We start from the raw sequence: 27,999 nt of genomic DNA on the forward strand, positions 1-27,999 counted from the left end.
TCTCCTTGTGCAGTAATCAGCCCAGCCCCTCAACCCAGAGAGTTTATTTTCTCCTTTGCACCTTAGGAATGACAAGCTTCTCCACGACCCAGCGCCCGAGCTCCTGGCTGGGCCAAGGGGCACCTGCTCGCTGTCACGCACCATGTCACATACCTGTGCAGCTGCGTGCACAGAAGAGCAGGGCCCCCAGGAGGCAGATGTGACAGGGCTCAGAGCACGGAGCTCAGCCCCCTGCGCTGGCAGCTGCCTGGAAATCTGGGTCCCTCTACTTTCCAGGGCTTCTCCCAGCCTCCACCCAGGGCATGCTGGGGGTGGGGTGGCCCAGAACTCTGTTCTGTCATGCAGACAAGAAAAGCAGTGCATGTGGTCACCCTGTGGTGACTCCTGAGTGCAGACACGGGGGTCATGAGGGAGACATGGCCTCTGCTCCAGGGCTGACCGCTGGCTGAGGAGGACAACACACTTGGGCAAACCCCAGCCTTCACAGGCGCCAGCTGACAGAGCCATACACCTCGTGGGGAAGGCCTCCTGGGGGCCGCACAGCCTGGAGGACGGAAGGGAGGGCAGGGGAGAGGCAGCAGGGGGCGTGCGTGGCCAGCAGCTCAGAGCTGCAGTGCATGGGCTGCAGGTGGGGGCTGGGAAGGGCCCCAGGGCCTTTCAGGCAGGAGGCCGGTGAGGCTGGATGAGCTCTGGAGACCAAGACCCTCCTGTCTGAGTGAGAAGAAGCCAGAGTGAGGTGAGGATGGACTGGGAGACCAGAGAGAGGCCTGGAAGATGTGCTGACGCCAGCAGAGGGAGGCGGCAGGGGAGCGAGGCGTGCAGGGGCAGCTGGGCAACTGAGGGTGGGGATGAAGCAAAGGTGGGTGGAGAGAAGAACTCAGCAGACACGGGGCGCAGGCAGTCCGAGGACCCCGGCAGGTGGGGCGGCTCGGCTCAACACACGTGTAGCAAACTCACCCGCTGATGATCTCCTTGGTCTCAGCCCGGATGAAGTGCTCTTTCTCAGGGGTCAGAATGCACAGGGAGAACTTCTGGCCCGTCCGGCCCTCCCCATCCACCACGTCCGTGCACTGGTTCATGTTGATGGTGCCCTGTGGGAGGGTTGTGGGCTGCAAGAGGAAGACAGGGCAGGAGTCACTGTAGGGGCAGAGGGAACATCCCTGTCTCCCCAGGTCCTTCCGGACCCTCCTGGCTTCTCCACAAGCACTGGGGCCTCACAGCTGTGCAGATCCCCCTGCCACGCGGAGCATGGGGGCGGGCTGCCTTAGTCTGGCCCTCACAGCCCCGCGTCCTACTGACCCACCCCGGGGGAGAGAGGTGACAGGCCTGCTCTTCTCAGAGGACAACCAGCTGCATGTTCCTTCCCACTGAAGAACAGCCCAGGAGTGCTGGGGGAGGACAGGGGCTGTGTGTGGGGGGAACAGGCAGCAGACCCTCTCGAGGACAGCGGGGGTGACAGAGGCAGCCAGGAGCCTGATCTCAGAGGATGGCTGATCCAGAAAGCAGTGAGAAAAGCTACAGGAGGTGGTTTTGAAATTGCAAGGCTATTTTTAAAGGCTAGGAGGGACCAGAGAGAAGCACACCTTGAAGGCGGACTGGGGCAGGCAGCCCGGAGCCTCGCACCTGGGGTCGTCAGAGGTAGGCCTCCTTCAGGGCTGCCTGGCCAGGGCTGGGACAAATTATAGCACTTCCCCCCTTTTCTCAGTCAAAGCTATGAGACACTGACATTAGGGAGAGAAATCCAAAAACAAGATACTGAGCGGATGAGTGAGGACCCTCCTGGAATGCAAGGAGGCTTTGGGGAAGGAAGCAGGGGGCTGTGGCGGCCACCACACCAGGCGCGAAGACTCCGTGAAGGGAGGGGAGCCCAAGCTCCAACTCCCACCCCACCTCCACCTCCACCAGGGGCCCATTCCAAGGGCCCAGCGCTTCCCGGCTGGTCCTGGAGCAGCAGCAGGGGCAAAAAAGGCCCACAGTGGTGCCTGGGTTCCCTTCCACCTGCCAGTCCCCTGCTGCAACACAGAGGAAGGGGATCTGGTCTGAAGATGAGATGCCGAGCTCTGCTGACCCACCACCAGCCAGCTCCCTTTTTGTCCACTGGGGCCCCACCCAGGAGCCAGACCCCAGAGGTGGTGGCTTTCCGGAGTCCTCGCCCTGACACAGCCGCCAGCTCGCGGGGTTACTGCAAGGCAGGGAGTAAGTTCCCCACTCCAAGAAGCCTTTCCGTGGAGCCTCTGGGATCTGCCCGTCCTCCTGAGGCCCAGCTTAGGACAGAGGCGGCAGGGTAGGAGGGCAGCCATGTGCCCACAGAACAGCATGCACCTTCACTGTGTCTTCAAAGTGTGTCCTGTCTCAGAAGTGCTCCCAGGTGGGCATGAGAGAGGGGCCACACCCACGCCAAGCTGAGCGCGTCCCAAGTGAAGTACAACCTCACAGCACCTCTCCTGGAGGCCCCTGACCAGCCCTTAAGCTGGAGCAGGGGGTCTGGTGGGTGGTCCTCAACCAAGCAGCTGACGAGGGAAGTGGCCCAGGGCCCCCACCTCCCTCAGGATGAGCGCTGTCTTCCCACCTTCCTGCCTCAGCTCCAGGCCCTGCTTCCTTCCCCCGCATCGTGCCAGTGCCCAGCAGAACCCTCCCTGGGTGGTGGTCTCTGCCCTCTCCAAAGGCAGACTCCCTCAGGCAGGACATTTGATCCCCACTGGCCCCGACAAAACACACGGCCTCTCGGAGGCGGGGCCTCAGGAAGGACCAGGGCAGCACGTGGAGCGAGGCAGGAGCGTAAGAGCAGGCAGGCCCAGCACCCTGCTCTGCTCTCCTCCCATCCCGCACTTCCTCCCTTGTCCCTCGTGCCGCTGGGGCAGGTACACGGCCCTGATGAGTCACCCTGTGTTACACACATGCAACACACACAGGTAAGTTCAGCAAGGGCCATAAAGTACATCATCAGAAGTTCTAGCATTTTCTCCTCACTGGACCACCTAGAGGGCCCCGGGCGACACACGCTCCTCTTCAGAGGCCACTGCTCCAGGGCTCGGGGGCCAAGCTGCTCCCTGGTCCCTCTGCATATCGAGTGCTCCCTGTCGCCCCGCAGCTCCGTGTGGTCTCGGGACTCAGGCACCAACTGTACCCTGAGACTTTTGGCAACCTCTCCATGATAAGAAGGTGCTACCTCCTCCACAAAGTTTGCAGAAGGGCCACGAAAGGCAGAGATGTGACAGGTGAGGGCTGAAGGGCACGAGCCTCTCTCCACCACCTCTAAGCCAGGATCACCCAATTATAGTCTCTCTCATCCTTCCTTAAATATGACCTCCCATGAGGCAGGCGTGACCTCATCCTGTCACACACAGAGACAAGGGAACGAGAGACAGGAAACCTGGGAAACCTGTCCAGGCTCACAGGGGCCAGCCCTTCTGGTCTCAACAGCGCCCACCCCACCAAGCCCGGGAAGCAGCAGCACAGGAACAGCCACACAGGCCCCTTCGACTTCAATGTGCCTCCCATATAGTACAGACTATAACCCAGTACTACACGATGGGTCTGCGGCTCAAACTGTCCTGGCCTCGCCCGTGTGGCCTACCAGCACGCACACGTCCCACTGTTTGCAGGGCAAGGTGCCCCAGGCTCAGCTTCTATGTACCTACCCTGATCCTAGAATCAGCCATTTCTCCAAGGATCTCTGGTTCCTTTCACTGGAGAACAGAATTAGAAATCAATACTGAGGAACTAGGTATGCTCACTGCTTTGGGGGCGTTGCTGCCTCCAGGCCTTCTCAGATGACGGGCCAGGAAACACAGGTGCGTATAACCTGTGCAGAGTCACATCTACACTGACTTCCCCAACCCCCACCTACTCCCATCTATCAATTGCGGGGTCTCTCTCCTGAGTGTGTGTCTCTGAAGCTAAACACACATGTGTCCTCCACTTGAATCCAGGACCATGTGGATCATTCCAGCCTCTCCCCTCGCCCGCCTGGGCCCCAGCACACCAGGTGGCCCAGACTGTGAACCAGTGCTCCAAAGGCAACTCCACCGCTGTGCACAAGGCACCCAGCACGATTCCTTCTCCTTCAGTTGTACAGACTCCACTCATGTCCAAGGGCACACACCACCTTACACACCCGTACCTGGACTCTTCAGGGAAGCCCTGGAGAAGAACCCATCACAGCTCCTTGTATATCTGAGAGCCCTGTCGGGGAGCAGACACTAGTTCTACACCTTCTGCCTCCAGCACAAGTTTCGGAGCCCCCTCTTCCAGGGCATGCTGGGTGAAGAGGGAGGGCAGGCGGGCACAGAGGGGAAAGGTCAGGGGCTCAAGGCACCTCCTAGCAGAAGCCATTCTTCCAGCCGAGATGGAGACCGGGGCTGCTCACAGAGGGCAGGGGGCACTGGCACACAGGCAGCAGGCCCTGCTGTGGAGATGCACGCCCCAGCTCTGGTCTGCAGGGTGCCGTGCCCGGGTGGAAGGCAGTGCTGGTCTGCCCAGCGGCTCCAGGCAGATTGGGAGAGAACACACCATCGTCTGCTATGGGTGGGCTGGAAGCCACGCAGCTGCTGGGGCCGTGGCACTCAGCAAGCCCTCCTGCAGGGGCCCCTGCTCACCCTGGTGCTGAAAGACCCCCGATGCTGAGGTCTGAAGCAGCCAGAAGAGACTCTTGGGGACCAGGAACCATGAGAGAGGCTGGAGAGAAGGCAAAAGGTCCTAAACTGTAAGGCCTGAGTGCTTAACGCGATGGTTTTCAACTTTTGCTGAATAATGGAATGACCTGAAAAGATAACTAAATGGAGGTTCCATGCCCAGATTTAAACTCTCTGGGGGTGGGGCTTTTTAAAATCAGAATTACCAAAAAGCCCCTTCATGCTTCTAACGCTGAGGCTGGGAACAACCGCCTGGAGAGGAGGCCAGTCTGCTCACAGCCGCAGCAGGCCCAGCACCGCGGGCTGGATGCCCAGGCCCTGGCCGGCTGCACCAGGTCACTAGGCAGCTTGTGGTGGGCCAGGGAGGACCTGATGAAAGCAGAACAGAGGGGACAGAGAGAAAACACAGCTGCTGCGAGCCCGCTGCGGGTGAGCGCCAGCAGGGTTCACAGAGAGGGGGCACGACTGGAGACGTGGTATCGTCAGGCCCCAGCACCCAAGGCTCGGGTTAGCACCCACAAAGGCCCTGCCAGCCACAGTGAGAAAGAAAACGAAACCTCAGGCAACCTCCTGAGGGGAGGAGGAGGGACATGGGTCCTCTCCTCGGGTGACCCTAGGAGGCCCTCGACCAACTGAGAAGGTGAAGACCACGCCAGGCAACCCTACCACCCACGGGAAGGTGAGGGCCATGGTGGGGCTGCCACACTTCCTGTGATGAGAGGAGAGTCCCTGTCCCCAGTGGAGCCCAGGTAACCCCACACAGGCACAGGCTCCCGCCTCCATCCCCCGGCCCTGAGCGCCAGGTCCAGCTCCTCTGGCTCCTACCCAGTGTAAGCGTCCAGCTGGAACACAGAATCGGGGGAGCTTGTTGCCACATAGAGCATGCAGGCGGGTCACATGGGCACGCACACACACACCCCTCCTATCAACCACACTGCTGACACACACAGACACACACACCCCTCCTGTCAACCACGCTGCTCACGCACGCGCGCACACACACACACACAGACACACACACCCTCCTGTCAACCACGCTGCTGAGCCTTGAAACCAAGTGGGGCTGGTGCTACTACAGAATATGGCTAGGCAGAACCCATCCAAGGTGGGTGCCCAAAGGACTTCAAATAACCTTTTTATGGAGAAATTCTCTGATTTATTCTGAGAATTCACACAATCGAGAAAGTCTGCTCTGAGCCCACACCACATCAGAAGTCACTGGGCCTCCTCTGCTGTCCAAGTTTTAGAACACAGGGGAGCAGAGCAGTAACGAGAGTGTCCAGAAGGGGACTCCCAGCCTGGACACAGGCCAGGCACGGCCACGGCCCCCCAACCCTCCCCACGCCCCTCAGGGACCGCAGGCTCCAGGGACACTCGGGTGCCCACAGGCATCTACCTGCAGCAAGAGTGCAGGTCCAGGGCACACATGCTGTGAGCCCAGGGCTGACATCCCCAACCTGTCTCAGAACAGGCCTGTGCCCAAATGCCATGGTGCTGAGCAACGCATCCCGCCCTCCCGTCTCTGACCCACAAAACCCGGCCACAGGACTGAAACCCCGTCCTGTACAGGCTCCTAGGCTCCTTCCCAGGGATCCATGGGGCTCATCAGCAGAGGGGTTGGAGCCTCCTGGAGTGAGTCCAGGGCCCTGGAACAAGCACCCTGTTCTTCCCAGACTCAAATGCTTCTCCGCAGTCCACAAGAGAACCCACAGGTACAGACCCTCTCCCTCCCAGGGTAGGAAGCCTGGAGCACGTCAGTGCCGATGTCCTCCTGCTTAAACTTCCCAACAGCGGGAGAAGGAGGAAAACCTCCAGAGAGAAGGGCTTGACAGCAAGGCTCTCTGCCTCAGGGAAGTGCAAAGACTTCCCTGCCCAACAAGGGCTGTGAGAAGCTGAGGCCTGGCAGGCTGATGGGGCCTTGTCTAAGAAAGGACGCTCTCACTTCTCTCTCCTCCTGGAAACTCCCAACCAAGGGCTTGGAGGTGTGCATTTCCTGGGCCCTGCGCTGACCCGGTGATGTTTTAACGTCCACCTTACAATCTGCTCCTGCCTCACCTCCTCTAGGTCCAGTTCTCCTGCCCCACCCCCACCCCTGGAGCCCCGCCACTGCCGCTGGCTCTCCTGGCACCCACACCTGGTTCTTGACAGCAGATGTCTGCCCCCAGCGAAACCTCAAAGAAGCCTCTCATGGAGGCCTGGGAGCACCCGAGTTCTCTGGACCCATCAGCGGCCTCGGGACACAGAGGATGGGGAGGGAGAGGTGCTATCTGCAGACGCCGCCCAGCCACAAAGGTGTGCACCCTGGAGACATGTGTTCTGCACCGCCCTGCCCTCCCGGGTCTCCTGGACCCACCAGGGCCCTGTGGTGGCTGTCACCACTGCAGAAAATAACTTCAAAAACAAGTAAACACACACAACTGGAGTCCCTGCTGGTGTCCATGCTACTGTCAAAATGGTTCTCAAGTGTGTTTCTTTAAAAAAAAACAAAACACAGAAAATACACACTTAAAAAAATCTAGATGTACTATCTCAAAACGTTCATCTCTTAATTAGGCAACAGATGTCCCTAAACCTGAGAGGAAGGGGCTCCTTTGGGGAAGCAGGCCTTTGTTTGACAACAGAGCCAGACCCTCCCCGACCTCGCCCCTGCAGCAAGACAGGAGGGTGGTGGGAAGACAGGCCACGAAGCTGCAGTCTCGTCCAGAGCATCCAGCATCCACGCTCATCCTGAAAAGCACTGCTCCTCTCCCCACACCACTGAGAACACAGAGATGTCGTTGAGGCTACAGAAGTGACCAGTCAGCTAGCAGGCGGAGCTGGAAGTCAGCCCACACACAACCACCCAGGTGTTTTCTGACAAGCTGCTCGAGGACGGGCCAATTCAGTTTCATTTCATTTTGACGAGTTCCGAGACGGGAACTGTTGCTGCCGCTAAGTCTCTTCAGTCATGTCCGACTCTGTGCGACCCCACAGACGGCAGCCCACCAGGCTCCTCCATCCCTGGGATTCTCCAGGCAAGACCACTGCAGTGGGCTGCCATCGCCTTCTCCGTCCAAGAGGAGAAAGTGCAGCCTAAAACAAGCCATGAGCCTGGGCGGCCTGTGCTGGTGCTGTGCTCTCCCTGGCCAGACTGATGACGCTTCGGACAACCTGGACCTCGAGGCAGAGTCCCTCCAGAATGCAGGGACCCAGGTCTCCAGGCTAACTGGCCATTACCCTACACCCAGGACACTGCAGGGCACTGGCAGAGCCTGGCCAGCGTCACTGGAGGGCCTCTTTATGAACTGAACTTTAGCATCTCCTCAAAACTCCTTCGCTAAAGCCCTACCCCTCAATGAGACGGTGCCAGGAGGTGGGGCCTCTGTGAGGTCCACTCTGCTCTCCGCCACGTGAGGACACAGGAGCAGTCGGGGACCTGGAAGACAGCTCTCACCAGACAGCTCTCACCAAAACCCGGCCATGCTGCACGCATATCTTGGACTTGAGAAATAAACCGTGTTGTTTGTCAAGCCACAGCTGCCCAGATGGAGGTCAGCCCCCACTGCAGCACCCCTGAAAACGGGTGCCCCTGCAGAAGGACATCCACTCTGCTCTCTGCAGAGGGCTGAGCAACAGGCTGGCAGCAGAGATGTGATACCCAGCAGGAGTAACTCTGAGCAAGGAAACCAGAAAAGGCATCGCATCATATAAACCCCAGAAGTTCACATCAGAGAATTTTCTAAATTGTCGGATTATCACCTCATCTTTGTGCTGTCCTGTTCTCACAAAATCTGTGCAATGAGTATGTTACTTTTATGATTGGGGAAAACAGATGTAACAGCAAACAGTTTTTGTGGCATTTGTGCCCCTGCATATGACCACTCCCCTTGGTTTCAAGATCCAATCCAGTCTTTACATATTTTTAATTGTCTACATTTTAGCCACAGATTTGCTTCATTTTAAGAAATCTTAATCAGCAAATTCAAAGTTACAAGAAAAGCAAATGCAGGGGCGACCTTTTACACTAGGGTACAGGGCAGTGGGTTTAGACTTCCCTGTGGGAACCAGTGAAGGCGCAGTCTGGGGTAGCAATGGAAGAGAGGATGTCCATTCTTCCTGCGGCTAGTGGTGTGTGTGGGGGGGTCCCGTCCTCCCGTGACTGGGCAGGAGTTTGGAAAGAAAGGGCCTGTGAGGAAGAGGAGGGAAAAGAGGGAGGGCTCAGAAGCAAATGGCTTTCAGCTGGCTTCAAGCTTGCAAGGCTTGTGCCTTTGACATGGCTATTTTTGGGTTTCTGAGTGGGGAGAAAAAAAGAAATTCTTCCCACCACTGCCGAGCTTGGCAGCCCCTTTGCCCTGGCTCCCCTCCCTGCCCCTCCCCCCTCCACAGCCCCTCTGGGATGGAGGAGGCCCACCCTGGAGTACTTCTCTCCCCCAGCCCCTTACTACCCCCATGCTCTGAGGAGGATCGGGAGGCCTCACCCACTTGCCTGTCTCTTTCTACGGAGCTGAGAAAATGGGGGAATAAATGAAGCCTCAATTAGGCATGCATCCAGGGTTTGGGGGTGGGGGGAGGGGCTGAGGCTCCAGCCCAATCCAGGAATGCCTGAGAAAGCTGCAGGAGCCTCCGCAGCCTCCCAGGGTGGAGGCTTCCCACAGACTCCTTTTTGGTCCACGCTGACCAGGCAGGCAGGGGCCTGGGAGCCCGGCCTCACTCCCACAGCAACTCACTGCAGGAGGCCCGTCGGCTGCAGAAGGCTGGCCTCCCTCCGCCACCCCACGTGGGCTCCTGTCCCCCCCACCTTTCTTCCTCTCTGGTGCCCTTCCCAGAGCAGGAGGCAGGACCTTCAGAGTGTGGACCCAGACCCAGGCGGGTGGCAGCCCTCCAGGCTGAACAAAGGCAGTTTTCCCCTTTTAACTGTGGAAACCCAGCGTTTCTTATTTATTCCACTCTGAGCCTAGAAAGAGCAATGAAACGGGGATCTTATTTCTTCCCTGGGGGAGGGGTAGGGAGAGCCAGGCGGATTCTGTAGGGAGGAGACTGGAGACTGGGCAGGAAGAAGCTCTGTACGGATATTTTTAGAGCATGGGAATTAAGCAAGTAGGGACATTCTGGGGCCGGAAACCTTTGTCTCGGTCCAACTCTGAAAGGCCAGTGGGTGACAGAGAGAAGGGCCTGGGGCAACGTGCGGCAGGCAGGGAGGGTGCATCAGACTCCAGGGAAAAGGAAGCAAGCAGGAGCAGAGGGCTCTGCAGCCCCGTCCCACCCCACCCCACCCCACCCCACCCCACCCCTCCAGGCTGTTGCCACGCTTTGTAAGCCGGGCAGATGTCATGGCCACACAGCAGCTTTGTGGCAAGGAACAGTGGTGCCCGGCTCCTGGCAGGGCCACCCCTCAGTTGTCTGCTCCAGTCCCCTAGCTCTCAGAAGCATGGGGAGGTGCAAGAGGCCGAGGTGTGATGCCAACCACTCCAACTTCCTTTTGCTGCTGGTTCTGGTCTGACTGTGGAGGAATGAAATGGAAGCTAAAATGAGGCTTTTCAGCTATCATCAGGGCTCCAATGCTTCAGGATGTATCAGTTCTTTAAGACTACAAATACGGTCTAACCGTCTGTGGGGTGCCTCGCTCAGAAAGTACCCCTCTACAACCTCCAGGACAACCACACAAATCTAGGGGATCCGGACATGGAGGGAGGAAAATGGAGAGGACACCCTCCTCCCAGCCGAGGAGCACGGAGTTTCCAGAGCACAATCTGGCAGTAACTATCAACTGCCTCAAGACGGTTCACAGCCTGGACCCAGCAACTCTGCTTCTGGGATCGTCGCCTGAACCATTATACTGAGAGAGAAGGAAAGGAAGAGAGTAGGGAAGAAAGAAAGAAAGAAAAAAAAGAAAGAAAACACTTCAAAGCGACTTGAATGCCTGCAGTATGGAACAGAGTAAGCACAGCTACCTGGTGACCTAACAGGTAGCTGTTCAAGACTGTGCTGCAAAGGGTGACATAGGGAACCGTTAGAATAGTTTCATTAAACACAACAATCTTTTTTTGCCATGAAATATTTATTTCTGGCTTTGGCGGGCAGAAATCCCTCTTTCTTCAGTCCCATCTTCTACCACCATCTGTGTGCTTTGACCAATTCTGAACGCCCACCTCTGGAATGCTCTGAGTTTGTCCCTCCCGAGGGCGATCCGGAGCTTGCAGGGAGCACTTCTGGGGCCAGGCAGGGCATGTGTCTCTCAGCGCCGTGCCCCCGTGCCGGCTAACCCTCCTGTCTGATATCGGCTGTGAGGTTCTGGACGGCAGGACTCTTCCTCATCTTCATTTTTCCAACTCCCAGCCTGCCCACGGCACACAGCAAGTGGATGAACGCATCAACCTCTCCTGGCTCCTTCAGGTCGCAGGGAGCACCGTGAGGAAAACAAACGGTGTGGGAGAGGGAACAAGCGCGCGCAGCCCAGAGGGAGGACAGGCCCGCGCCACACACCCCCATGGCCATTCTCACGGCGGCCAGAGTTTCGGTTACAGGAGCTGCCCAGCCCCTGCCAACAAGCGTCTTATTGTTGGTGCAAGTAGGGGCCTGGGCCCAGTCAGTCAAGGGCCTTATTCACCAAAGGGAGATTAGACGGAGTCTCCATCTAACTTTTCTGGAACAGTGGTCATCGTTAACCCTGGGGTTTCCAACCAGAGAATCAAGAATTTCATCTTGATCCAAAAACTCCTGGACCAGAAGAACTGTTTCCTAAGAGATGAAAAGTATCTCTTTCTCATAAAAGGCACTGCAGCCTTAATTCAGGAGGTGAACACACACCCAGAGCAGGCACATTTACGCTCACTCTCAAAGACACCACACCAGGCACACGAGTTGTGCAGACCCAGGGCAACAACCTGCCCCACAGACGATCTAGGAGAGGACAGAGGAGCAGGGCTCACGAGGGGGATGCCCAGGGTGGACACTGACTCCTGAAACGCATGAGGGGCCTCCAGTCAAGCACGGCCAAAATCACACGGAGACGCATTCAAGTTGCTGATAAAACTCTGATAAAAAATGACCACAGATTTTTAAAAGGTTAACTCTCAAAGACAAAAAACAGGAGAGAGCAGCAGATGTGGGATAGTAAATAAATTGTGCACACCTGAAGAGGGACCCGGGGGAGCAGACTCAAGCGGTCCCAGAATTCCTCACACTCAGGGCTGGCCCAGCACCTCCGCCAACCTCAGAGGCGAGACGGGCAGGAAAGCTGGGCAGTCCCCATTCAAGGAGCACCAGCCCACAGGGCAGGCTCCCATGGGCAGCACCCACAGGACCTCTCTGAAGAGGTTCTGGACTCAGGGCAGGAAGCACCATGGCGGGGTGGGCGCGTGTCGGGGGGCGTGGTGGGGGTGTGCATGCATGGCGGGGTAGGGGCGGGGAGCAGGAGGTGGAAGATTCCATGAAAGTCATCATCCTGAAAGCTGAGGCCGCCCCAGACAGGAGAGGGGAGGACCTGGATCTGGGGGCTCTCCAGTTCCCAGCCTGACTGTCCTTCTAAGACAAGGCCAGCCAATCACCACATAAGCCCTGCACACACATAACCTCGTTCTTGAATACAAATGTACAGCTATGGGTCACAGTCATTTGAGAAAGCCCAAGACAAAACAGGCAGGGAGGGAACTAAGTCAGACCAGAGACAGAATGGAATTTCAAAATAACTGGAATTATAAGAGACAGTACTGCGTCCATGAAACTGGAATAAGATGCTATAAAAAGGGATACACAGAGAACAAGAAATGAGCCCCAAGAAACTATAAGTATCACAGCTGACATAAGAACCAGAATAGAACAAAACAGGATCACTGGGATCAGAAATAGAAGGGTTTACAGCAAGGTTAATGAGGTCTCAGGAACAACAAAGCCATGCAAAAAGATAATAAAATTAGAGACTGTGCAAAGGAACCAAGAGCCAAATAACAGGAGCTCTGAGAGTAAAGACCAGGGAAGATGAAACAAAAAATTACCAGAAGAAAAAAAAAATACAAGAAAACTCCTGGACCAGAAGAACTGAACTTTCCTCATTGAAAAGCACACAGGCTTCTGGTTCAACGAGAGAAAACAGGCCCACAGCAAAGCACAGCCCATGCATTTCTAGAGCCCAGGGGCTCACGAGCAGCTCCTCAGAGTTTCCAGAGAGAAAACTCCCTTCGTTCAGCATGGGGTCAGGAACCGTATGTGAACTTCTCCACGGTAATGGTAGAAATGAGAGACAATGGTGCCTTCAAAACTCCAAGGGGAAACTGTTCCCAGCCTGACATTCCATAACTAGTCCAGCTGCCAATCGAGAGTATAGGCAAAAAAGGCATTTTTAGACACGCAAGGTCTCAAAACTCTTTCCCTTGTGCCATTCTCAAGAGGCTTTACCAAGTAGAGAAGCAAACCAAAAATAAGAGATCAATCTAAAACCCTCAGGAGGAAGCTGAAGGAAGCCCAGGTCAAGAGCTAAGCAGCAGGCCTGGAGAAGAGCCAGGCCAGATGGGACAAGCAGAGAGAGGTCTCCATGAGGGATGTGAATACGAAAAAACGACGACTCTCTGACCGAAGGACTTGCCCACACTCAGGAGAACTTTGTAGTTCTGTCAGAAGTGTAAAGTTCAATTAAGGTTAGTTAAATATAAATCAAAACAAATGGGGGAGGGCAACCATAAACGTCAAGAGAAACCAAGTGTGGAAGGAAACACAGCCATGGTCATTACGTGGCTTAAGTGGCAGTTTTCACAGGGTCAGAATAACATAAACATTACTGATCTAGTCCTCCATTTAATACCTTACATGGGTTGGCTTATCAGACTGTTTATATTGCCTGTTTCCCAGGAAAGTTAAAAAAAAAAAAAAAAAAAACGGTCAGGCAGGGAGGGCTGGGCTCATGACGGGGTCCCAAGAAGTCAGGGTGCAGGGCTGTGCCCTGGAGGACTCTGCAGCCTGGCCTTGAGCCACTCGGCCCTGCACAGGCATGTGTGGGGGCACCATGGGTGCACACACGCACACACCAATACCAGTCACTTGGCTTTGTTTCTTGGACCCCAAATGTTTCCTGTTGCTGACGCTCATAAAATGACTCTTTTTCGACAGTTCTCTCCCTACTGCTACTTAATTTGCTCCCTAACCAATTATTCCAAGCTGCTCCCTTTCCTAAAACCCAAAGTCATACCTGTCCCTGCAGGAGGGCCAGACCCACCCAGCCCATTAACGCAGATGCTCACCCTCCAGACCAGAGTCGCAGCGCCACAGAAGTCTACCCACAGCTCTAAGGACCTCCACCAAGAATGCCCACCACAGCCCAGACTCAGCTGCTACCCCTGCAGAGGGTGAGACCCCCAGAAATCCCTCCATCAGCTCACAGAACTGCTGCTCCAACCATCCCATGACCCCCTCTATCTCTGTGAGTAAGAGCCGTGCACGTGCAGAGGGCTGGCAGGGGCCCCAAGCGGGCAGAAGGACGTAAAACCACCTGCAGCACCTCTGTTCACAAGCCACGGGTGTCCCACAACAGCTGTGGGACAGCAGGGGAGTCCGAAAGAGGACCGTGGTTCTCACTGGGCTTGAGGGCACCAGACACAGTCGAGAGCGCGTCTCCCCCTGCTGCCTATGACTGAGCACGTGGTAACTGGGACGGGATGAAGACGTACAGGATGGCACAGGGACATGGAAAGGCACTCGCTGGGCCCCCAGGCCCCAGGTCCTCTCACTAGAGCCTCAAAGTCAGAGAGGGAGGATTCCGGGGCAGGGAGAGGCTTCTTAAACGCGTACGACAGACATGCCAGAATCAAAGGGGATGGCAGACTGATCTCCACCCTTGGGTCAGCTGACAGGTGCCGGGCTTCTCCCACACCCACATGCACAGTTTAAGGTTCCGTCTATGCAGGCAAATAGCAGGCTCTCCCTGAAGCACTCACTGCCCTGTGCAGGAAGACTCATACGGAAATCTGCGTCCCGGGGACCAGGGACAGAGGAAGGAGCCCCCCCCGGGAGTGGTGCCTGTGTCCTCTCTTGGTTCTTTGAATAATTCAGGGTTACCTGCAGAGCCTTCCCACCCCACCTGGCAGGTATGCACGTGCTCCTTTCTATCTGAGCCTCTGCACCCACTCACTCCTGCATGTTCTCCTCTAACTTCTTTGCTCTCTGAGGCACTGGCAGCACAGAGCATCCATCCTGCCCCAGATTCATGCCCCATGGAAGCAGCAAGCCCTTCCCTTCAGGACCAGGTAACCCCATACCTACTGGTGGATTTCCCCAACCACAAACGGACTTCTGGACCTGGTCACTCTTGAAAACCCTCTGCTGTAACTCCCAGGAGTCTGCTCTGTTCTTCATTCCAAACAGCCCCATAAGTAACCACTGGTGGCCTCCACCCCCTAGCTGTTCCACACTGAGAAATGTCACCCAGGCCAGCAGGTAGAGTGGTAAATGACAACAAAAAGCTACCAGAGGCAGAATGCTGTACTTTCCAGTAGACACCAGGCTCAGACATCTTAACAAGCCTGTGTCCCAGGCTACTTCCTCCACTCCGTGAGAAGGGCCTACAGTCTGGCCACCAGTCTCCAGGGAACACCTGTACCAAAGAATGCTTCACTCTAATGGGTGCAGCCTTCTGCGTCCCAGGGAGTCATACTTAAGGAAGGAAGGTGCGTGACACTTCTGAGTGCCACCGCTGACCCCTGATCTTTGGACAACAGGGCTCGGTTGGGAGGAGTTCCCAGTCCCAGCTGGGTTCATCATGCCCTTTCCTGTCACCCACCGTAATATTTCCAAGTAACCTGAAATTGACCCAAGGATGCTCCAGGGCAAGGCAGCCCGCAGAAAGCCCAGAGGCAGAGCCCTTTACAGATTATATTTCAACCCCAATGCACTTATACTTAAGAGTCATTAAGGAATTAACTGTGACAACATCCCTCCCAGAGAGGTGAAAATGACGTGTAGTACATGATTAAGTAAAGACAGGACAAGGAATTCAGCTGCAGCCCTCAAGTCTAAAAATGAAAGCAGGCAGGGGTGCAATGCCTCAAGCCTGGAGTCACCTTCTTGACATCTGGCTGGGGCCTGGCTCCCGAGCACTCCTGCTGAGCTGTCCTGCAGCAGACCCTCCCCGCCGCCCGGCTGCTCTCCCCTTCACCCAGCCCCTGCAGAGGCCTCAGAGCTCACAGAATTGGGCGGGGGGGGGGGCGGGGGGCAGGGGGCAGTGAGGGGGAGGGAAGGTGGCTGTTCACACTGGTAAAGCACTCAGACTTTGGCAAATGTTTTTTAAGTTCATTATTTTGGAAAAATAATTAACTGGCGGACACGGAAGAGGTGGTACAGGCTTGCTCATGCAGCCTGCGGGCTTGGCCTTGAGGCACCAGGGTGATTTTGTCTGGGGAGGTCTGCCCAGTCCAGCCAGGGCTGCTGGGGTGGTGGGTGGTGAAGGAAGAGTGGGATCATGCACAGCTTCAACGGAAGTAGCACCAGACTGCGTCAGTTTAAAGCTCCCGTTACGTTTCTGTGCAGAATTCCATGGAGAAGACAGAGGTCACCAGCCTGCCTGTGACAGCACCCAGAGAGCCCTGCGGGACGTGGAGCACCCATAGGGCTAGGGCAGCCCCTGCTCTTTCACAGCCCCCATCTTGTTCACAGGCTGACATAAGGATGAAAACACTTCCAAGTTTAAAGCTACTTTTCGAACTGCCATTTTTACCACAGCAACCACAGGACTGAGGAGGGACACCTGAGCAGAGGAGGGAAGGAAAACAGTTAGGGGTCACTGTGGGTCCAACAGCCTCTGAGGTCATGTGGAGGGCAAACCGGCCACTTCCTCAGAGAGGGGGCACTGGAGGAAACCCTCCAGGTACAGACTCCACACCAGTGCCCTCTCCCTGCACCCCTCGGGCCCCCGGCCCTGACACAGTACGTCTGCCTCCGTGCCGTGGAAGCTGAACCCAAGTGGAAAAGTACAGAGGTCAAAGCCAGGCCAAATGCATGAAAGGTTTACAAATAAATCTAAAGACGTGAGACTGATTCATAAGGCATCAGACGGGGGTCACAGAAAGCTTCTCTGCCTCTTGGAGGCACAGGGTGAACTCTTTACTGCAATTTCCACACACCTCTGAAGGTACATTCACACACCCGACTGCAAGCCTGAAGTGAGTCTAGTTCAAGGAGCTGGAAGGCTCACGGAAAACCAACAGAGCTCCCATCTGTGGCCACAGACAAACCCGAGGGTGGGCCAGAGGCCAAGAGCCCAGCCAGCCTGCACCCAGCTCCCCTCCCCACACCACACGCAGTGGCCAGGTGCGGCCGAGCGGCCCACCACTAGACACAGCAGCAGCAGTGGCGGGCAGGGGGGTGGGGCCACCGGGGAAAGGACCCGTCCTTCTCCCAGAAGGCATCTCACCAGCTCGCAAACTCCCAGTTCTGACACCCGCAAGTTGAGTGATGCCACCATCTCTTGGGACTTCGGTTTCTTCTTTGAAAGGAAGGGCAGTACCTGTCAAGCAGTAACTGGAGCGAACATCACAATAGAGGAGGTGCCTGAAGAGCAGCCACAGACAGAGCACCAGGCTGAGCACATGGCACCCCGGCAACCCCTGTGACCAGGAGGGTGGTGGCCAAGGCCCCCACTCCTTCCAGAAAGCTTCTCTGACTCCACAATCCACCCACTGCCCTGAAGAAGGTGTGCACTGTGGTTCAGCTTTGTATTCACATGGGTCCCAACGAATTGTGTGCTTCACCATGAAAGGGGCCTTCCTGTGGCCACATGGCCTCCTACCATGGCTGTGGACATGATGGCCACCATGGCTGCCAGTGAATCAGAATAATCAGTCTGCCTGGGAAAGCTCCAGGAGCGGGGGAGGTGTGGGAGGGAGGGCCAGCACTTAGAGCAGGGCTGCTCTGGTGCCTGTGCCTCTTCATGTCGCAGGGGTGGCTACTGAAACTGTGGTCCCTGGGCCCTGCAATCTGGAGGCTCTGATGCAGGGGTGTGATGGAGACTGGGCTGCAGGGGAGCGTCCCCACGGGCAGCGGGCCAAGCTGAGTCCCTCCCCATTCTGCCCTGGGGCCCAAACGCATGGAAAACCCAGTAGGCAAAGGTCCCGGGATCAAGCATCCTCCAGGACTGTCCTAAGGAAGAAAACTGTAAAGGAGGCAGAACCACAGCCCAGCAGCTCTCAGTTCCTCTGAGGAGTGCTCAGACCAAGCCACCGCCTCGCCCGTGAGCACAGACCCTGAGGTGACTCTTCTGGCTGGAGCGCCTTGCCCAGGGGACTGATGAGCCCACAGCTGCCCTCCAGCAAGACACATGAGGGCTGCCAGAGCTCTCCCCACTACACGACTGGGGTGTGACACACACTGAGGAGCCAGCAGCACGGCCCCCGTGAAGGCAGCTCAGCATAGCTGTGGTCTGGGCTGCCTTTCCAGGAATCTCAGGGCACACAGTGGGAGGACTCCACACACCTGCCGGGGAAGCGTGGGCACAGCCTCTCCACAGGTATCACAGAGGAGAGACCCACGGCCAGTTCGCTTCAGAGCAGAGTTAACTGCATCAGACCTTCCAGATAAGAAGATTCTATCATGTGCTCCGACATGAATGAACCTTGAGGACATATGCTAAGTGAAACAAGCCAGACACACAAGGACAAGTACCATGACCCCACTTACAGGAGGTCCCTGGAGTCCTCAAATCCAAAGGCACAGGAAGTAGAAGGGTGTGTGGTGAGGGTTTAATGGGGACAGAGCTTTGGCCCAGGAAGATGGGAAGAGCTCCAGAGAGGGGTGGAGGGGTGGTGGTGGTGGGTACACACCAGTGTGAGTGTGCTTAATGCTGCCCAACTGTAGTTGTTAAAGTGGTACGTTTTGTTGCATATATTTTACCATAGTTTAAAAGCAAACAACAACAACAAATGTTTTTGCCTGGCTTCCAGGAGGAAAAGGAAGAGAAAATGAAATCAAGAGACAGGCTCCCAGAGCCCATTGGCCACAGGCTCCCCTCGCCCCGAGTCTCACTGCCCAGCAACCTCACCTGAGACTGGGGGCTGCTTCCCCTCTGGATGGGGAGCTCCCCCAGGAAAGCCTTCTAGTGACCCCAGCACCACCGCTCAAGGGCAGAGACGCAGAAACAGCAGAGCATAGGGGCAGAAACAAAGGCAGAGGAGAGGGGGAGCCGGCTGGGCTTCCAGACTCTTCCCTCTGTCCTCTCCATAAGAACCAGAGGCCCAGCCCAACTGCTGAGGCTCCCACTTGTCCGTGAGACTGCCCTGAGCCCACCTCACCTCTGCTTGCGTTTGGGAAATTTTTTTTCCTTTTTTGGGCAATTTGCCTCTCCTCCACACCCACCAGTTACAGGGTATGTGGGTGTATCAAGAAAGAAATTTCCCAAAAAAGGAAAAGTGATCCCGAAGGTTAGTCCCATCTCAGAGCTGCCTGGAAGAGAAAGGCAACAGTCACCTCTGGAGTCAAACTAGCCTGAGGCCCCAGACCCAGCAGGAGACCCCACACAGAAAGGTGTCTCCAAGCAGCCCTCCAGGGACCAAAGTCCCCTCTCACTCGGAGTCCCCACCTGTGCTCTGAGCCCTCTGGAGTGTGTTCTCTCTCTGCCGAGGAGCCACTAAGAGCTTCAAGGCAGTACACACCTAATCCTTCCCCCAGGAGTACCCAGATCCCACCTCCTCCCCGTGCTTAACAGAAGTCCTGTAGCAAAGCACTTAAAAAGTTGATGATTTCAACTCAACAATTTTGACAGGACCTGTGCTTCCCAGACCCCAGGTCAGACAGTGCAGAGAGGGGGACCAAGAACTATCGGGGGCCTAGGGACACAGGGAAAAAAGCCAGTTTGTTAGACCACACTTAAGCAAATGAAAACAAACAGTAATACTGTAAATGTAGAAGCCCAAATAACAATTTGAAACAAACTGTGACTAAGTGTTAAGGGCCTAGCCATAAAATGCTACAATTTATTACATGCAGTAGATTAGCTGGAAAGGGATGGGGCAACACTAAACTCTGAGACGGTGGCACATTAGTAGTGGCTGGGGGTGGCTCAGAGCTGCTGCTCTCGCCAGGGCCCTGCTCCTCTCGTCTTGGAGGCCTAGCTAGTGCTTGGATGTGGGGCTGCTGCTCTTGGAGACCAACAACCAGATGGCTGTTACACGGGCCGGGGTGGGGACGAGGTCTGACTGCCCTGAGCAGCCGTGAGAAGAGGTGCCCGTGTGCTCCCTGGCTGTGAGCCACACGAGCAGCTCTGCTGGCCCTGCAGCTGCCTGATGTGCAGGACACCCCACAGAAACCGCCCCCCACCCCCCCACAGCAAGAACAAGCCCAGGACTACTCCACTGGCACACAGCATCCCAGCCAGCAGGCTACCCCGCCCCACCACCTCCCCCACTCCCAGGAAATCTCATGGGAAGTCCTTCTGAACCTTGTAAGAACAGAGATGACAGCAAGTCAAACATGCTTAAATCTCTTAAAAAGACATAAGCCAGCCACTGACCAGGCCACACAGGGTCTCTGGGCTGGCACTGGTTGTAGGGCCGTCCTGGGCACTGCACACTGTCTGGCGGCACGTGGCCTCCATGAGGTCTAGCAGCGCCTGTGCGACCTGGCGCCGCTGAGCCTCAGGACGGCAGCTCTGCCGTGCGGCCCTGGAGGCCTCGCACAGCAACTTTGGCGCCGTGGCCACCCACTCCAGGTGGAGGCAGGAGTCAGCTGTGAAGAAAGGGCCTGACACAGACCACAGGGTTGGAGAGACCGTTCCAGCCCTGCAAGCCCCACAATGCCAGCCTCCGGAGGCTTTCTCAGAACATCCACCATGGGGGCTTTCCTAAGGCAACAAGAAAACATGTCACTTTACAGGTGCTTCAACACAACGGCTACCGCTCCCTGGCACACGGAGAAATGACGCTCCTTTACCCCTGGAGGGGCCGTACGCCTGCACTGAGAGCAGCACCAGCCAATCCCTTCACCCACGAGCAGGGCCAACTCCTCCACTTGGCACCCACCACCTTCCCCACAGCCCTGCTTTTCCAGGGTTTCCTTCTTCTTGAGTGCAGCACGCCCCACCTCTGCCCAAGCATCTCAGGACGGGCAGGTGGCAGCAAGTGTAGAGGGCACGTGGGGCCATGCAGGACCAGCTCTCAGACCAGTGTGCGCTGCGTGTCTACCCAGCAGCCGCCCTCATGCTGTGCAGCTGAGCTGAAGAGACCACAGCCTGTACCAAACCCCAGATGGACCTAAAGAAAGATTTCCTGATCAAAATCATCAGTCTCCAAGCCAAGTCCAGGAACTGTTTTTCAGGATGGTTCATGGTGCAGTCCTGCCTGGAAGTCATCCAGCGAACTCCGAGGCCCCTTCCCCATGGTCAGTCTTCGCAGGACTTCAGAGCAGTTAGCCAGGCACGAGGACACAGTAAACCCCCATGCATCGGGCCCAGCTCCCATCTCAGGGTGCCTGCGGGGGTGATGGCCAGGTTGGGAGAACACACGAGGCAGTGCAGTCACCAAAGGACGTGTGTGTCCAGGTGAATCTACTCGCCTGCTCCTGCCACCAGCAAATTCTACTCTACCCCAACCCCCACAGTGCCACCACCCCAGTACCTCCTGCTGCTCTGGACACAGATGGGGCCACAGCAAAGCCCCTGCAGCCCATCCTTGTTGACAAACATCTTCATCAGAAAGAAAGAAGAAAAAGAAAATTCTCTTTTAGAAGGAAACGAGGCACTAGTCGACACAGAACAAAGTGCCATACCTATCAACTGCATCCTTAGATATCAGACCCGTTAACGTGTCCTGTAAACAAAACGGTGACCACGTGGCATCACAATGATGAGGACCCCCCACGTGGAAACAGCATTGATGACCTGCTAATGCACCCGTGGTGACAACCACCAGAAATCCACGTGTCCACCGGACTGCGGCGTCCTCTGCTCACACCCCTGCAGCAAGCAGATGCACTCTGAAAGGGTGGGGTCCACCGTGCTACATGTGTGAATGGACGTTCCCGAACCGTCCCAATTAAAAACGCTGAGCGCACACACACTCACACGTTCCAATGGACAGGAAAAGGTACTCAGTTTTGGAATTCAGTCATACTTCAGATTAGTCAGGACAGACCATCTCCTTTAGAGAAAAGGCCAGGAGACAAAATGAGTGGAAAAGAAAAGCCAGAATATTGCACCAGGTTGGTAAATATCCCTCCAGCCCAGGAAGCAAACTAGGCAGATGGCAGGACAGGACGGGGCCTGTACACCCAATTTAGCGACAGGAACACCAACCCCGTAGCCAGGAGGCCTCTGAACAATGAATCGGATAAGCGATACCAATTACAGCCACAGACCTGAGAGGAGCCCTGGGCCAGGGTAGGGGGGTCTGCAGAGCCCGGCGGGCACAGGCCCACGCAGGGCCACCCCACCCACCTGCCCTGCAGCCCCTCCACTTCTTACTGAGGGGCTCCTTCTCCCTAAACAGAAAGGACCTCCTCCCTCACCACTGACTCTCACCCATGGCCATAGAAGGTACCTCAAAGCAAAGGTCAGGGCTGTTAAGGGCCACTGCAACTAGCTGCCACACGTGCTTCAAAACTCCAGGCTTCGGAGCAGAAGCCGCAGTGAGAGCACAGAGCTGAAGAGGCCTGGCAAAGGCTGGGGCAGAGTGGGACAGGAGAGCTCACTTACCATCTCGTCCAGGGCGTAGCGCAAGAGGCCGTGCTCGTAGAGGATGAAGAACCGGCGCTGCCATTTCTGCAACAGAACACAGAGGAGTTGGGAGGGTTCTGGCTGCCTCCTCACGCGGAGCCCCTGCACCTGAGGCTGTCACCTCAGTGACAGGCCTGCCGCTGAGGCCTGCGGGCAGCACAGCTTCCACTTCCGGGGCCCCGGGGTGGAAGAGCAGGGCCTCGTCAGTCAGGACTGGGCCAGCAAGAGGCCCAAACCCAGCATGTCTCCAGTTACTGAGGCTGAAAAAGCTGCCTGGTCTGTTTCAATCTGCGAGCTCTCCTGAGCAGGAGCCATGCCCGGATCAACTTTCTCTATTCCTCATGTACCAAGCACAGAGCTTATTACAATACGTGTGCGTTCATAATTTGTTGAATTACCTGACCTGATTATGGGATAACCTGTGAATTGCTAGGCACTGATTCCCCACTTCTGGGAACATCTGGAAAAGTGATATAAAAGGGTTGTTCCAGTGAGCCACAGGGAGTGTAAGAAAGGGGAAAGTGAGCCAGGCTCCAAGATTCACTGAGGAGGAGAGAAGTAACAAAAATCAAAACTGAGGAGGGGCAACCAGTGGGAATGGTTCTGATATCCAGGGAGGGACTGACCAGAAAAAGGGGCCTCTCCCTGCCCTCTACCCAAAGGCCAGGCCACCGGGGCTGATGGAAGCCCAATGGCACTGACATGGGGATAGAAAGGCCCTCCCTTTGAATGTGTGGGGGCAGGGGGCGTGTCTAGAACATGAGACTGTTGGGCCCCAGATCTCAGAGCTCGTCACGAAGACCCATAATCTATCTTCAACAAGTCCAGCAAAATTCATACTTCTACTGGCAATAAGGCCACAAGAATGAACTAAAAAAAAAAAAGAATGAACTAAAATATCATGGCTCTTTAGTTTGCACCAGAATTATATCATTTATAATAATGATTTTCCCATCAGAAGCTGGAAATGGCAATTCTATTGCCATTTAGTGACCTAAATACAAAATAGGAGAAAGAGCTGCCCCCCAGTTACTGCAGCCACTGAACAGAGTAGCCCCCGTGGTCTTCACACCCAGGTGGCAGGCACAGGGCACTCACGTGGCCTTGCAAGAGGGCCTGCAGAAGGCTGGGCCACCTGGGCCCTTCCCGAGAAATATTCCCAAGGCTCCTGTGCTGCTGCTGCTGCTAAGTCGCTTCAGTCGTGTCAGACTCTGTGCGACCCGATAGACGGCAGCCCACCAGGCTCCCCTGTCCCTGGGATTCTCCAGGCAAGAATACTGGAGTGGATTGCCATTTCCTTCTCCAATGCGTGAAAGTGAAAAGTGAAAGTGAAGTTGCTCAGTTGTGTCCGACTCTTAGCGACCCCATGGACTGCAGCCTACCAGGCTCCTCCATCCATGGATTTTCCAGGCAAGAGTGCTGGAGTGGGGTGCCATTGCCTTCTCCGAAGGCTCCTGTGAGTTGTTTTTAAAATTAAAACCCATTCCAGAGGAAGCCTGAAGACCCCAGATACAAGGCATGTTCTACGGGTACCACGGCCCCATCCCAGAGTGTGACACCCAGGCTGGGGCAACAGAGACCCAGGGGGGGAAGAAGCCCTCCGGAATCAGGGGATGGCAGGGGTGGGCAGCAGTTCCCGGAGGAGGATACGTGGAAGAGGAAAGCCAACTCTAACTGGAGCCAAATCCAAGGGGACCTCTGACAGAGGAATAAGCACTGACTGGGCTGCTGCTGGTCTGACATCTCCCTGCTCCTCTCTCACCTGCTTGAGCAGCAGCCTGTGTTCAGCAGAACCCGGCCCCCAGGGGCTGGGTGCCCAGCAGAGATGGGACAGAAGCCAAGTGGGCCCTGGAGGCCACCTCCCTTCACTTGTGTTCATCTGCTGAGCCCCCAGCTGGGGAGGAAAGGAGGAGAAGAGATGGGCTGCAGGAGCAGGACCCCAGCACTGAAGCAACAGGGAACCTAAAGAGCACAATGCAAACATGTGCTGAACTGCCCTCTGACCTTTTCCATTTAACTGTTTCTAGAGCTGACTCACAGAACAGGTAGCATTCTTTTGAATGAAAGGCGAGGTACAACTATGTGTAACTGAGGCTGTTCCTGTGGGCTCTGCAAGCTCACTGAGTAAGGGTTTCCTGTGGATCCTACCATCCTAGGACCCACAGCTCACTTCCCTCCTCCCATAGTCCATCTGCCTCGGAACACCCTCTCTGGTGAGTCCTCCCCCAAGAATTCACTCTGAAGTCCTTACCCGAGACCGGTGCACTGGGTTGTCGAAGTCCGTCCCGTCTGGAGCCAGGAGCAGCCAGCCGCCATAAATGGGCTTTGCCTAGAGGAGAGAAGGAGGGCCGGTCATCAGTGACCTTGGACAGGTTCGACGGGCAAGCTGATGCCAAGCTGACAAGTGTCCCCTGGAAGAGAATCCACCTCTGCTCCAGGCCCTCCACACATGCACCCACTCCCAGCAGGACACGCACTGGGGAGCAAGAGGCTCCAGCAGGCCGGGAGCGCCCGCTATGGAGACAGGAGCATGAAACCCAGCAGGAGTCCAGACAAATGGAGAACACAAGGCTCCTAGGGGTAGACACTGCCCCGCAAGTTCCTGATCAAGCCACCAGGGTCACATTCTTCATCACCACGTGAGCTGCCGGCACCAGGGAGAGCCTGTGACCAGCACGGCCAAAGGCCCTCGTCCTGAGGGCACAAAGCCTGGGAGCAGAGACACTGCTTCAGCCATCGCCACGAGCATGGCCAGAGAACTGCCAACTCGCCAGCTGCATGACCTTGCTGAAAACCTTTCCAGTTTCATCTTCACATGCGAAAGTAAGTATGACAACAGGTGCATCTGCACCTCATGAATCTCACGTGAGGACTGGTGAAACACAGCCCAGCACAGGAAGAAAATGGCAAGGCCGCTGGGAACAGTCTTTAAGGTTACACTTAAAATCCCTATGGCCCAGAATCCCACTCCTAGGTGTACACAAACCCAAGAAAACTGGGAGCAAGTGCTCAAATAAAAACCTGGATGTGAATGTTCACAGCAGCACCATTCACAATTGCCAAAGAGCAGAGACAACCCCAGTGTCCATCAGCAGATGGAAAATGTGGCCCATCCATTCACTGAAACGGCATCCAGCGATACAAAGGCATGAAGTGCTGACACGCTCGCTGCGACACAGCTGAACCTTAAAGACCTTATGCTAAGTCAAGAAGACTGACACAAATGACCGCAAATTACATGATTCCACTTACATGAAAGGACCAGAATAAGGAAATCACAGAAAGAGGAGGCAGGTGAGTGGCTACCAGGATGTCGAGGGAGCAGGAAATGGGGAGAGGCTGATAACAGGTGTGGGGTTTCTTTGGGGGTGATGAAAATGCTCTGGAATTAGACAGTGGAGTTATTTGCATGAACTGGTGATTATGCTAAAAATTACTAAATTGTATGCTTTAAAAGGGCTTCCCTGATGGCCCTATCAATGAATTGACAGAGAATTCTCCTGTCGAGAATTCTTGACAGGAGAACTCTGTCAATGCAGGAGATCCAGGTTTGATTCCTGGTCTGGGAAGGTCCTTTAGAGAAGGAAACGGCAACCCACTCCCTATTCTTGCCTGGAGAACCCCATGGACAGAGGAGCCTGGCAGCTGCAGTCCGGGGGATCACGAAAGAGTTGGATACGACTTAGGGACTGAACAACAAATGCTTTAAAAGACTGAATTTAATTTTATGGTATGTCAATTATCTGAAAAATTGTATAAGAGAGGGGAAAAAACAACCTGAGTACAGAGTCTGGCCTAAAAAGCCTTAATAAATGATGGCTAGTTTTGTATTTCTTACATCCAAAGAGTGCCCCCTCCCCCGAGACCCCGGCAGTAGGCGTTCAACAGGGGTTAAAGGATGAAGACACCAGACTCCACCTCCCTGTGTGGCCACACCAGACCTGAGAACCGGCAGCTGAGGCACAAACAGCAAAACAAATCAAAACCCAAACCTTCCGCCTGCTGTCTACACACAGACTACCCTAGGGTCCTCTTAGCATGCGCTTTACTCAACATTTCCATATTGGGAGGCCTTGTCACATCAACTCATTTTGAAAAGCTGTAGAATCTGTGACTCGCAGAGGGGAGGTCAATTGCCAGAGGTCACAGAGCGTGGGGGTGAGCATGTCTAGGCTCCTGCAGGGCCCTGAAACCCAGGGAAAGCACTGGCTTCTCCCTGTGAACAGAAAGAGGGGTTTCGGGCATGGGGTATGGAGTAGGCTGAAGGAAGGAAGCAAGACGGGCTTTGATGAAACATGTAAGTGGGTGCTGGCAGGGAACCAGGAGTTAGAGGGACATGGCCCAGAAGGACTGTGGAGTATGTGGGATGAAATACTGCCTGGGAAAGCAGAAGCAAAGAGAACAGAGGTCTGTTTTCTCAGCAAGCACCAGAGGCACCCAGCCGTCCCCTAGGCAGACAAGCACACTCGGCCTCTCTGCCCCACTGGGAGATGCACACACAGGACAGACGGGTTGGTGCTGGGGGCTGACCCCTTGTACCCCAGCCAGGTGACTCCCCACCATGGCCATGGGTGCAGGTCTCTGGCCTGTGACATCAGGAGGTTAGAGCCCAAGGCCATGTCTCCTCAGTTTCTGTATGGCTTCCATCACATACCACCCTCCCCTTTTCTGGCTCCAGGGCTTTGGGGTGACCACATTGTCAGCTACACCTACCTGTCCTCTCCTCAAAGGGGCAGTGAGAGACATGGGCTTGGCCAGGGCCCTCAGAACCTGGCCTGCAAGCAGCATCATTATTCACTCAACGAACATCTCCTCGGCGAGCCTACCAGCACCACCTCATCTGGTGTGACTTCCTTATACGAATCACCCCAAAGCAGACCCCACCCGGGTGAGTAGGGCGTCCTGAAAGGTGGGAAGGCTGGGCCAGAGGAGGGCATGAGGCAAGAGACAAGGGCTCCAGCAGCCCAGTAAGTGGGCAGTGTTATGCAGGAGCGTTTACCAAGGCAAACCCTACTGACAAAGGGCAGCCGGGGCTGCCCAGGACAGAGGGGACAGACGGGCTGTCGGGGGTGACGGCTACAGCTAACAGGGTTCCTTTTGGGAGGATGACAGCATTCTCAAACTGACTGTGATAATAGCTGCACATCTCTGGGAATACATTAAATCACTGAACTGCACAGTTTAAATAAGTCAACTATATATGGTATGTGAGTTTCATCTCAATAAAGCTATTAAAAAAAAAAATCATTTACCAAGGCCTACGTCAGGCAGTGGGGAAGCAGAAATAAATAAGAAACTGCTCCCCCTCCATGGGTTCACAGTCCACAGCAAGCGAACCGGGAACAAATGGCCTGTGAGGAGGCAGCGGTTGGGGAGGGGAGCACTGGCGATCATGGGCACGGCTGAAGCGAAGGCAGAGGCAGGAGCCCGTCCACCAGCAGGGCTGCTTCAGCTGCCGCCCGCCCTCAACTCGTCAGCGCCTCTCAGGGAGGCCTCCAGGCCCGGAACCCCTTCCACAAGCCTGCAGAGCCGCACCCGGGGACGCGCTCTGAGCCTCCTGCTCCTCAGGGAACCTCAAGCTAGACATGCCCACCTGCCCTCGGTCCACAAGAAGGGTGCCCCAGCCTGCAGCTGCCGCCCTCAATGTTTCTCAGAGGGTCTAAAAATGGCAACAGCTGGCCTGGCCGTGCCGGCGAGTCC

At 55.8% G+C, this 27,999-nt stretch overlaps 1 protein-coding gene across 13 annotated transcripts in view; it reads right to left on the reverse strand.

Annotated features, from left to right (window-relative positions):
* Window positions 1-27,999, reverse strand: part of MPRIP (myosin phosphatase Rho interacting protein) — a 92,950-nt gene that overhangs the window by 45,578 nt on the left and 19,373 nt on the right. For all 13 annotated transcript variants that reach the window (XR_011562023.1, XR_011562022.1, XM_070773232.1 and 10 more), the window contains exons 2-4: window positions 24,551-24,628; window positions 22,279-22,344; window positions 958-1,109 (exon numbers count right to left, since the gene is read on the reverse strand). Coding sequence is in view for 11 of the 13 variants with exons in the window: in XM_070773232.1 (XP_070629333.1) it covers window positions 958-1,109; window positions 22,279-22,344; window positions 24,551-24,628 (296 nt within the window). In the remaining 2 variants the exon portion in view is untranslated. The remainder of the gene's footprint in view (window positions 1-957; window positions 1,110-22,278; window positions 22,345-24,550; window positions 24,629-27,999) is intronic.

The sequence above is a fragment of the Bos indicus genome, chromosome 19, assembly GCF_029378745.1.
Source record: "Bos indicus isolate NIAB-ARS_2022 breed Sahiwal x Tharparkar chromosome 19, NIAB-ARS_B.indTharparkar_mat_pri_1.0, whole genome shotgun sequence".
Classification (NCBI taxonomy): Eukaryota; Metazoa; Chordata; class Mammalia; order Artiodactyla; family Bovidae; genus Bos; species Bos indicus.